Source organism: Prorops nasuta, unplaced genomic scaffold, assembly GCF_024137725.1.
Source record: "Prorops nasuta isolate Cenicafe-Biocafe unplaced genomic scaffold, Cenicafe_Pnas_1.2 PNAS00019, whole genome shotgun sequence".
In the NCBI taxonomy this organism is placed as follows: domain Eukaryota; kingdom Metazoa; phylum Arthropoda; class Insecta; order Hymenoptera; family Bethylidae; genus Prorops; species Prorops nasuta.
Genome location: NW_027116816.1, coordinates 3,209,918 through 3,222,774, shown reverse-complemented (window position 1 = coordinate 3,222,774; position 12,857 = coordinate 3,209,918). Strand labels below are relative to the sequence as shown.

The 12,857-nt window shown below is 37.6% G+C and overlaps 1 protein-coding gene across 1 annotated transcript; it reads left to right on the top strand.

The window, feature by feature from the left end:
• The first annotated feature begins 7,666 nt into the window (after nt 1-7,666).
• On the top strand, nt 7,667-12,554 carry RabX1 (RAS oncogene family member RabX1). Its single transcript, XM_066738699.1, has 3 exons — nt 7,667-7,868; nt 8,830-8,957; nt 10,779-12,554. Exons 1-3 carry the CDS (start codon nt 7,808-7,810, stop codon nt 11,277-11,279), a joined length of 690 nt encoding a protein of 229 aa, XP_066594796.1. The 5' UTR covers nt 7,667-7,807; the 3' UTR covers nt 11,280-12,554.
• Nucleotides 12,555-12,857: the final 303 nt, after the last annotated feature.

Genomic DNA, 12,857 nt, shown 5'->3' with positions numbered 1-12,857 from the left:
AGAATCAAACAAATCATTATTCTTCCTTCAATCTTTTTTTTTATACAATTCTTATCATTCAACGGAGATGAAAGTAAGTATGGGGAATGATAAAAATTATTTAACGTTATTTCTGTTTGGAATATCATCCGAAATTGATTGTTGGTGAGTGAAATAAGAGAAAAGTGATGTTTGTTATAAAAGATTTTCAGGTTGAACGAGGGGAGAAGGATTCGCATAGGTATATATATATATAGAAATAGGCTTGTAGATGGAAAACAAGAGATAAAGTCCTGTGGAGGATGGTTCTCTCGTTATTTGCATGATGGCTGCTGATTGGTATGTGGCTTGTAAATGAGAGGCCTCAATCCCTACGGTAGGTGTGCTCTGGCACTCATAACCTAGCAGGGATGGGGAAAAGGGCAAAGGGGGGAGTGTTGGTAAAGGGGTGGTTGTAGTATAGACATGGAGAGGGGTGGTGGGGGGAGGGTAGTTTCCGGCGCGATGAACATTGCGAGCCCGGAAAGCCACTCGAAGGTGAAGCGTTCCCATCAGTATTTATGACATGCTAATCTCCAGTTACGAATTCCGCGACATTCCGCGGATGGCTGCTCGTTCGGAAAACGTCATCCAAGGAACGGAAAAGAGCTGGAAACTCATATTTGACGAACGCGGATCGATGTCGTATCTCCGCCCCCTGCCAATCTTTCTTCTCTTCTCCTCGCTCTGCCACCCCCTCTCCCCCTCTTATCTTTAATCCCCCTCCTAAGAAAATAAGACACGCGTCTAAATTCAATTTTATCCATCGACAAACGAGCTTGAAATTTTCTCCCAACCTCTTCTTCCCATTATAGAAATATTCTCACATCACGCAATGTCTCAATTTTTATATATATATATATATACAATTTTCCCGAGTATTTCGCTCCCTTAATTTATAACGCGAGAACCTATTAGCCAAGAATGTACAATCTGTTTACGAGTTAAGTCAAGATTTCTCGATAACTTAATTGCAAAAAGTGTTTTTTCCTTAATTGATCGATTTTATATTTTTTATCTGTAAACATGTAACGTAGATGTGTCCCGATATTATATAGGTAGATAATTATTAATTTTTATAATTAACTTTTAACATTTAATCTTCGAAAGTGGAGCGATTGAAAGTCTAATAAAAATCATTTGGACAATTTTGGTGTTCGGATTCTGCGGTCGCAGGCTTTGGAAAATGATTTGTTGGCGTTGAAGCGTTTCGACTACAGTCAACAAATGCTCAATCCTCCGAAAGTGACCAATTTTTCAAACTATTTGTGCACGTTCGCACCTGCGACAGGACGATTTTTGACAACCAAACGTACATCTATAACTCATTTTCTTTTGAAATATCACACTATTATATATATTTCACCCTGCCACTGTTCGTTTTACAAATCTCCGAGTATTTATTAATGGAAAAATCATTTCCCTCCCTCACCCTCTTCCCCAAGACAGTTTTAGAACATCGAAGAGGAGGAAGATCGAAACACAACGAGGATATAAATGCCATTTCTATAATAATTACTTCTTCTTTCGTCAGATATTGGAGAATCGATAAGCATCAGAAATCGCGAGAGATAATTAAGATTATTGGAATAACGCTTAAAGTGCCAATCATAAGTCATAGATTAACGGAACGTCGATTAATTATCATGAAACGTTTTATCAATCGGTAAATAACGATTTGTCCAATTGCTTTATTATTATTATTAGAGCCAAGGTCCTCGAGCGATGTGCGTTATTAGAAGAATATGCGTAGAAACCCTGAAGAGGAATAAATCGAGATCTCGAGCGAATCAGACAAGAATCGTAATAATTTGTAGACGTCTTTGGTAAGAAATTGCTTTATTTGCTATCGCGGTGGATTCAAGAGTATAAATCGAGGCGGTTGATGGAAAGTAAAAGAATTAAGGGAGGGGGACGGGGAAGCTGCAGCAGGATTAAGAGGAACAGCAGGAAATACGTAGCGAGATTGGCCGTTATGCTAATTTCCGAAAGCGTTGCGGCAACGCGGCGGGGTAACACTGTCGTTCGACGAAAAAGCTTTACGGCCATTTCCTCTTTCCTGCGCGCCGGAATAAACGGAGATATGGCGCCGTGCCAGGACATTCTCCAGAGATCGTCCTGCCGAGCAATTCAGGATTTTTCTCGCAAATAATCTCGCGCCGAGCGGAATGCTCGACTTACCCGGCACGGATTTCGCGCGGCAGAGACCTAATCTCGAAAAATCTACCGAAAGGAATAAAGAAAGATGGCCGCCGCGCCAACACCGACCGGAGAGCAGCTGCCCAATCAAATCAGTAATAACAGCATCAAATCGAATCTTCCTTCGGCACCAAAATTACGATCCCGTCTGACTTAATCCATTCCGGGAGATTCATGCCGAGGTAAATATAAATATACTCCAAGAAAAACATCCCTCCACCCCTATATATGGATCCAAGCAGGATCATCTTCGTCGGTGCGAGAGGGTCATCAAGGAGGATTGATAGCTTTTATCATTATTATTATAAACATCAAATGTCTGTATATAACACATAAGAATTTTAACAAACAAGAATGTGTAGAAGTGCACTTTTATTACTATACACAATTCAATTTTTTTCGTGATTCATCAGGTATACATATATAATACCTGCAGTTGACCCAAATTTCAATTATAGTTGTTATACATTTCAAAATGTTCGTATACATCTCGTGGACGTTATATCTCGGTTAGGTGATTTCGCCTGTATCCTTCGACCTGGTAAGGGTGTAAAGGGAGAAGACGATGTCGGGAGGGGGAGGGGGAGGGGGGTGGAAGGAGAGGTCGAGAGTCGTCGTCGAGTTCGTTCGAGGAGAAGACGAGCGTGGAGGTGGAGCACTCATGTTTATATGCATTGTATTGCTAAAACCCTTTTAACCGAATTACATTTAGCGATTCTAGTGCCGTTTCCGTGCCTCTGCACACCCCCTGCCATTCCACCCATCCGTTCACCAGCCACTCGTCTCCTCTTCCAGTCCTCTCGCTCTTTCCACTTTTCGCTGCTCCCTCCTTCTCTCTCTCTCTCTCTCTCTCTCTCTCACACACATACGCTCACGCACGATCGCTTACATTACACACCTATAAAAACATGTCTCAGTTTACTTTTATAGATTGTTGCACTCTCTCAACCAGCATCAGCTCCCATCTTTGTCCATTGAATCGGATGTCCCTTCGAATATAACGCGTATACAGCAATCTCGTTCTCTTTCTCTCGCTAGAGTTGCGAGAGGACCCGTGTGCCGCTGCTGCCTAGGCTGCGAAGGTGGTGGATGGACGTGGGACGCGAGGAGTGGGCGAAGGGCAGGGGGAGGGGGGTGAAGACGAGGTTGGCGAAGGGGTGGCCGGGGATGACTGGAAAAGCGATGGGGCTGGATTCCGGGACTTGGAACGGCATCCCTGAATCCCTGATTCTCTTGGTAAACAAGTGCTTGGGTGATTCACTGCTTGTTCACTCCTATCGGCCGTCGTTTGTTTCTAGACGCCATTGCGTTCTACGATTCTACCTCGTTTTCCGGTCTAATGGATTTTCAGGGCTGACGAAAGAGACTACCCTTCGCCACACACCCCCTCTTCCATTCCTCCGAGTTTCGTGTCCCGCATTCGCCAAGTACCTCACCCCTCCACACCCCGCTCCACCCCTTCAACCCTCACTAGATCCATTATTCCACCAAATTTCACGACGCTCTAATGTCTGCTTGTGCCGTCGGTGAAGCTAATAATGCAGATGCGTGTAGAATCCCCGAAAAATTGCAACGAGGCCAGGAAAGTCAGGTCGAATGCGTCGATATCGAAATGTATCCTTGTCACGTCTTGAAAGCTAGCCAGAAAATTCGAGGCTCCTCGAGGAGAGTTAAGAGAACTCCTATCAGAGATTTGAAATACTACGTCGTAAAATAAGCTCTGCCAAACATTTCTGACGTTTCATCCCGACGAAAAACCATTTTACACACACACACACATATATATATTTTCTATATTATCTATAATACACTGCACGTTCACTCTACGCGGTGCTTTAGATTCCTCCTCCATTCCAGAGTTAAAACTCTACCCCCGTTATTATGAAAATTAGAGGAAGGAACGATCAAAGTTTGGCAGAATATCAATGTCATCGAAGGAAAAATTGGGTAAACGTTGGAGTTTTCATTGGAGACAGAGAGGAATTAGTTAATGGTATTCAAATATATCGATAAAGTTTAATGATGGAATTGGCTGGCGGGAATTTCCGATGATATATATACCATTATGTGGATGGAAGTTGGGGTTGAGGGGGAGAGGGATTGGGGTAAATGGCGGCGGCCTTGAGGAGTTGGGTTGATGGGGAGCTGGGAGGGCTAGGGCATGGGGAGGGGGGAGTTGGCTCGCGCGCATCTCGCGGCGAAGTCCGTCATTAGCGCTAACAAGGTTAGCCTGGGGCTGCCGGGGAATGCCACCCTTCAGCATCCAGTCTTCACGGCGAGGTAGTTGACTCGCACACAGACTGCAGGCGCTCCTTGTAGGTGTGCAATGCGGCCCGGTCCTCCTTACGACAAGTGGGGATAATAAGATCTACGACAATCAACCCTCGACGTCGTTGTCGTCGTGGTAGTCGTCGACGTAAACGCAACCTCTCCGATGAGCTTTCAGGCGACGTCCGCCACGTTACACTCGACTCTCTCTCTCTCTCTCTCTCTCTCTCTTGCTCTTTCATGCTTCTTTCTCACCCTACACCCCTCGACTGCCCCCTCTCGCTCACTATCCCTATCCCTCTCTCTATTTCTCAACCCCCTGGTGCCTCGTGTTTGCTGGCTACTCTGGCCAGCCATACAAATCGTCAACAACTCCGAGCACCTCCGCGTTTATCCCAACCATTATTCACTCCTTAAAACCTCAACCCAAATCTTCGTTTCAATCCAACCGTCTCAACAGTCCTTTCGTTTCGAGACCCGTGCTTCGCGTGGTGAATATAAATTTAGATTGAAAGTGCTCGAAATACTGGTCTACGCTCTGATACATTTGAGAAAGTATGCTGACAATTTGACGCTTCAGGATATCATTGGTTAAACTGATCGGCAAGATTTTGTCACCCCTAGGGGGAATTCTGTTTGAATGATTTGCGGAACCAAGAACTTGTAATTCGTTCCGCGAGCAATGATAATAACAATTTTCAGGGATCGCTCTCCTTAATCCAAATGGATCCCGCCTTTATGGGCTCGTCTAATAAAATGGATAAGTTGACGGTATAGGAAGACAAAGTGGCTACAGCACTCCGACAAATATGACGAGATCGGCCGACCAATGACTAGTTCATCCCCTCGAAACGCTTTCATCTTTGCCTTACCGTTTTAACTCATCGTATACTATCATGGCTAACCGAAATCATTCATTCGTCCTGCGAATCTATCGTATCTTGTATCCTCCGTGCGTGAATCTTTGTGACATATACTTTCCTGAATAAATTTATATAGTTATGATTTGTCGTAGTAATCTTCTTCCTAATTATAATTTTTAAATGATTAGAGTTATTTCGTTATTTATTGTTTTAAAGAGTGACGATTGTTGCGAACAAGTAGTATAGAACATGTCATTTTGTCCCATTGCTGTAACTTACCTTATACCATGAAGGCTGCCTCAAAATCATTAAAAATATGTCTTATTATAAATGCTTAATAATTGATATATTTTTGTCAATATATGATATTTTTACAGGAGAATAATAATTGTTATTTATTATAGTTTGTGGATACATTATGCTATGTTTGAACTAGGGAACAAAATAATGTTTTACTATTAAAGTCTGCACGAACCATTAAAAGCAAGCAAGTAGCAAAGGTTTTTAAAATTAAAGTGCCAAACGATGTACATTAACACAAATATAGCATTAGCTGACAGCAAAAAATTGAAGGACGTCTTGAAGGTAATCATTGTAGTTTATAGTTGAACCTCAGAAACATGTAGAAAAATATAAAGAACTAAACGTAGTTATGATCGTTATGATATATAATCAGTTACTTTATTATGATATATTTTTATTTGATAAAATTATCGAGTGGAAGAGGTGGCGAACCAGCAGCAGGTAGTCCATGGGTTTAGTGCGGAAGTGAGTAAGCGTGGGTGTAGGTTTGCGAGAGTCTCCGGTAAGTGTCGAGAGGGGATGAGGTGTAAGAGGGAGAGGAGAAGGAGGGGTGGAGCCGGGCCGAAGCTCGAGGGGCTGCGGGACGCTGGAAGGAGCTAACCGCATCGTAATCAACGTAAAATGGCGTCGGGAACAGAGAACGGAGAACGGAGGAGCCTCCTGAGGTCGTGCCGCCATTGTTGATCACCCTCACCCTCGTATAATACGTGCTATACGCTCCTCGACCCAACCCAACCTTCGTTTCCACCCCCCCCCCTCCTCTCACTCTCTCTCTCTTCTTCACTCTTCGCCAAATAACAAACTGCATTGATAAATCTCGCTGATGCATTTACCTCGCTTCTCATCTACAATCCTTCTAATATAAATCTGTTTTTTTTTCTTCCCCCTTTTTACCCTGCATCTAATATAATGAGCAATTTTCTCAGGTTTCATCAAAACCTATAACAGCAGATATGCCAAGAAAAGAAAAATTTCATTTCCGGTACCTTGGATGAGTTCTGGAATCGTGCAGCAACTTGGCGAGATCCGCTAAAGTCGTAATAAATTACACCGAGAAGCTCTGAACGGAGATTACTGGTCCGGTTTCTCCTACCAACATTACCAGCCCTGTCTCACCACGGACCACTCCCCATTTCACCACGAAGCATGTGGACGGTGGCTGCTGATATTACACTTACGAGGTTATGCCGTGTACTATACTCTACTCCTTTATTCATGTATTCACAATGCGCACCTATAATATAACTGATACTATCCTTGATCTATAAGACCGATCACTCTCGTCAGTATTTCGCTCCACCTGATTGGTCCTAGCAATTAAGGGGAGAATAAAGTCGTGGAATCGATAGGTATTCGTAGGATATACCAGAAAGCACGAGTAAGCTGAAAGCTGCATGGATTGGCTGCGAGAAAGATCGCATAAAAATTCAGCCAAGTGTTCTCTGAACGGTTCAATTCACTCGAGTTGATCGCATTCGACCAGTTCGACACAGCCTTGAGGGCAGCGTACATTATGGTGTTCTGACTACCTCCAAGTTTTCTCGATAATTCAATTTAACAATGATATAAGGAACACCATATTACTCTTTATTCGAGAAAACACTAGTTTCCTATCTTCCATATACCTGTAAACGTTAATTTTGTTAGATATTTTCAATCTTATTCGATTTCGAAAACATATACATACTTATTAAAAGTGCTGCACATACAATTTCGTGTAAAATGTTTACTTTGTGTTATAGAGTAGAATTGTGCGTGTTCTTAAATCAAATTAACATATAATATTCTGTTATTTATAATAAAGTATATGTTGTTTCCAAACACTTTCCAAATTAAGTAACGTAAGATTTTTTCAATCTTTAACTTATGTTACCGACGTTGTTGTTGGACTATGCTAGATAGATATATCGAAGATATATAACTTGATGGCGCCACCTATCACATCTACTGATTTCTACTCTTCCGACGCTCGCGACGAAGCGACACCACCACCACCACTTGTTGTGTTGAAAAGTTACCGATCAGCAAAAGTAATATCTCAGGAGGTTTTTGTACTAAGAAACATCGAAACTGCAATAATTTCTCAGTAAATCCTACGTACAATACGTGAGTTCTGTGTTGCTGTAAACTACTATCATTTATCAAGTGTTATATTGATGGCAAAAAACATGAAAACCAAAGAACTAGAAGCGAAAGTAGTGGCTCTTGGATCACAAGGTAAACTTCAAATTCGACTATTTATCTAATGAACCGATAATAATTATGTAATTAACGATAGCACTAAATAAATTCAAACAATTTGCTGAGATTATGAAGTAGCCTGCAGCTGAATAAAAACATTATAAACAATAAAAGCACGCCTTCTCCGTAACGAAACGTGTTTAAACTGATTTATAGGTTATAGTCCGTTATAGTTTAGTGTACATTTAAATCTAATGTATCAGTTAGGTACTTTAGCTATCATTTATGCTGTGTGTATGTGTGTTTATGTGTGTATTGTGCAGCAATAATTCATTCGAAAAAGAATATCTTCCAAATTTCGAATAAATTTTAATCTTCCATCATTTAATAATTACATCATTAAAATCCAACAGACACCTGTTGATCAATTACTTTAAGATTATTACGTGATTGCGGATGAAAATATCGAAAAACTCGTGGCTAAAATATTAACTTTTACGAAAGATAATATTAAAAATAGGCATTACCAATCGTTGAATGAACGTGATATGAATCAGTATTATATCCGATAATTTTTTACTGCTTCAAATGATATTGTTTTGACAGACTACTAATTTACCATTTCGAAATTAAACGATTAAAAAATTCATTCACCATATTGTATTTTGAATTGTGTCTCGATATATTAAGACTGATATTTAATAGGAAGAACAAAGCAATGTTTAACACACGTTTTTTTACGATTTAGCATTAATAGGTCAGACAAAGAACATACAGTCATGCATGACATATCTTTTGCGATTTCAGCACAACAACGCAACTTTCCTGGAAGCTTAGTATTCAGGAAATCCCCATTATCTAACGATGCCGTGTTGATTGTTAAAATTATTGATAAAAATATTCTAATTAGAAATAAAATTTATACCGTACTTTATTGTCTTCTCGAAAAGGAATAAGCCTAATGAACTAATTAAAATATCTTACCTTTTTTTCTCAGGTGTGGGAAAAACGATGATGATTACTCGTTACATTGAAAAAACATTCAACAATATCGTTAGACCGACAATAGCAGCTTCTTATTTTAATTGTAGAGTAAATATTGGTAACGCAAACATATTATTGAAGGTATGAAAAACTTTAAAAATTAATATCTATTTAGGCCATTTAGAGATATTTATTCTTGTTAGTATTATAACCTGTGAACATTTTAAATACGAAGTAAATAATTATTATTGTTATTTTAGCATCAATATCAAGCTTACAAAATATTATAAGTACAAGTCTTAGAATTATTGGTTTATTTTGATTATGTAAGCTAACTAATTAGTACTTTTCCACGATAATATCTTTTCGTTTGACCCTCACAACTCTGATTCGAGAAGTATGCGGACCTCTCGTATCTAGGAGTTCAATATGTCTCACGTTATAATAAACACCGTAAGGACATCATTAATAAATCAGAAAAATCCCTCTCTGTCCATTTAATTTGCTCACTTTCATGTATATTATATCGTAGTGCAATGTTTCTCAAAATGTTATTATGTCAATTGTTAATTCATCAGATTCGTATAACTTAAAGGACATAATACATACAAGTCGAAGAAAAATAATAATTTTGTTCACTTTTAAATAATAGTAAAACATTAAAATTACTTTATCTAAATTTTACAGTAAAATTCGAAATTTTTTTTGGAATTACTGTATATAAACGTAACTAGCGCGCGTTTCATTACAGTGGTGCTCAAAACTAAACATACTTTTCTCGAAATACTAAATTTTTCACTCAGTACACTATAACTCCAAAACTAATCAACCGATTTCGGTGTAACTTTGATAAGGTATTTCTTAATTAGTTGGACTTGGCACAACTTCTTAAATATTTTTTATTTACCTTTATAAAAAAATTATTAACAATAATTTATAATGAAAAAATGAATATATTCTTAAAAGTATTGTTTTTTGCAAATTCTGAAATTTGATTTTTTCGTTAGCTTGGGCAAAGCGTGTTTGTATACGTCAATGAAATTTTCCTTATATGCTTCTAGCACAGATAATACTACAAACTTCCAAATTGCGAGACAGAATTTTTTTAATATTCACTTTCAGCCACTTTTTCTTTAAAAATAATAAATACTAAACAAAATAGTACTTCATATATTTATAAAGCATTGTAAAGAATGGGGTCATGGTATATAATAACTTTCTTTAGGGGGCTGGGAAAATGTCGCATGAGTTGCTTGAAATTTAATAATTTATTCAACAAATTTACAGTAAGTTGATTAAATATAATCGAATAATTTCCCAAAGTTTCGTAACATTCCTTGCAGTAATTTTTTTAAATGAATTTTTCCAAAAGTCACTTTTTAGACCGTTACATTGATGGTTCTCCTTAAAACTGTGCTTACCTACTTATGTTGAAGTATAATACTTTTGTCATTTACATGATTGCAAATTAGAGATTTGATAAAGTAAAATATTTTTCGTTCTTTTGATATTCTTTGAAAAATATTAGCGAATCCCGAGGGAGACGTAAAAGAACACAGTTTGAGAAGCCCTGGCGTGGAGTATCATCAGTATAATTCTATTGTTACTAAACTGCATAGAGAGAGAGAGAGAGAGAGAGAGAGAGAGAGAGAGAGAGAGAGAGTACTAAAATAAACCACACTCATAAATGAAACAGGTGTTCTTGCGATTAAAATACGATATTGGAACCTCATTCAATATATCTGTCAAAGAAACAGTCATCATATATTTACAAATTGGCTCTTTTCTCGCATATAAGATATTCTTATCCTAACCCAGCAAAAGTATATTTTATCATTAATGCTAATAGTATTCTACAATTTTAAACTTGTCCGCCTGCTATTTTATCGTAATTATTCCTCTAAAAGGAGCAAAGGTTGGAATGAATTTAAAAGTAGAATTCATCTTAATTTTTTGTTACAGATATGGGATACAGCTGGTCAAGAACGCTTTAGAGCAATGGCTCCGATGTATTACAGAAATGTAAATGTGGGATTGCTTGTATTTGATTTATCAGACTACAGTACATTCAAAGCTATAAAAAGTTGGGTGTCCGAACTACGAAGAAACGTGGATGGCCCTATGGTGTTAGCTGTTATCGGTAACAAATGTGACTTAATCACAAAACGCCAAGTAGACATAGAGGAGGCAAGAAAATACGCAACGAGTATTGGAGCTTCATATCACGAAATCTCAGCGTTATACTGTGAGGGTGTAGATGATGTATTTTTTGCTATTGCATTGGGTATTTTGCAATTATATGGCTGTGAAGATAATGATTCTTTAAGAGTTGACGATTCTACTAGTTCTGGTGTAAGCAGTACTCATTTTGTGCCTCTCACGCCATCTGCCGAAGATAATCCGCAGAGTATCAAGCTTTCTGTTCCTTATGCGATAACAGAGCAGCCCTGGACTTGCTGCTAGCTCATTTTAGTCTAATTGTATCATAGTTTTGAAAGCTATATTGTTAGCTGCGCAAAAATTCTCATCTATTCAAGTCAATTATACTTAAATTAGAATTAATTAATTAAATTAAAATGGACAATGTGACGTGTTGTAACGAAGTATATAGTTAATTTTCAAAATGCTCATCCTGTAAACGAATGACAACGAAATTTGACGACGTTATTAACATTCAATAATTAGAACAAGAACTTAAGTAAGAAAACTATCGAGCTTCCTCCCGATATACTACTTTATATGGCTAGTAATAGGTTTATTGTTACGGTGTTTATTTACAAAAACTATAAAGAAGCAATTGTTTCTTTTTGTAATAAGAATTGTATAAACATTTTAACCTATTTATTATTATTTAATGGTTGCTAGTAACTCTTTTTATTTATGATTTTTTTAAACCAAAGCATTGTGTATTTAATGGTGATACTAAAATTTTTTTTATAGCAGATATTTATATTTTATTAGTAAAGTTCTATCAAATATTGCTGTACAGAACGATTTGAAACTTAACGATAATTTTTGTTAGAGATTAAGCTCAACTCAATTTTAATTCAGATTTATTTTCAAGTATCCATTAATTAATAGTGGCTATCAATATGTGATTAATAACAAAATGTTAATGCTTAATATTAACAAGCATATAAGAATTATAACCGCTATTTTCTAACTCTTTCATGACTATCTAGTGTATAAATATCACATCAGCATTATAATGACAGTATTTCAATTGTATCCCTTAACATTGGGTATTTTAAGAGAGTTATATTTCTGTAATTAAGACTGCTCTTTATATAATGTAGATATCTAATTATTACAAATATTCAAATTTCTATATCTTTATTGATAGACCACAAATGTAATTATATTTTGTACCGAATTAAATGAATATATTTGTGTATAAAAATATGAATTTCCCAATTGTTCTATCGCAACTAGTTAATATTAACACACGGTTAAGCCAATATATTATATTTTTGTAAGAATTTACGATTCACGAAGGCAGATTGCAGTAGCGCAAGTAAAATTGCGAGAACATCATCATGAGAAGCTTTAACACCGTCCGGAGCATTCACAGAACCGTTTCTTTTTTTTCACTGGTGCGGGATGCTCCTGGGAAATAAGGATTGCCGAACCATGAAAGGGATTGTTGTATTTAGTATGTAAGAACGCTGCTACGTAAAAGTCGATTGGCCAATGAGATGGACCAACATCCACATAAGTTAAAAGCAAATTAAAAACAAAGTTGCCAGTACATACTACACATACAGTCTTTATCATTTCTGCCTGCCTCTTATATTCTCTTAACTCTCCTTATCTGCCACTCTAATAGTTAAATTTCGTATTTCTCCATTCTTAGCCTCCAAAAAACAATTTTAATTAAGAACAAAATATTTTTACTATAGTAACTATGCTTAGATACAAAGATCACACACAAGTTTGTCTGAATTTAAGGTAATGAGAATTTGAATCGAGTTAAAGTCAGTAGATATTTTATTGGAGCGATTGGAAAACTGTGCAAATCCCTTTGGCCACTGTGAAGCGCCG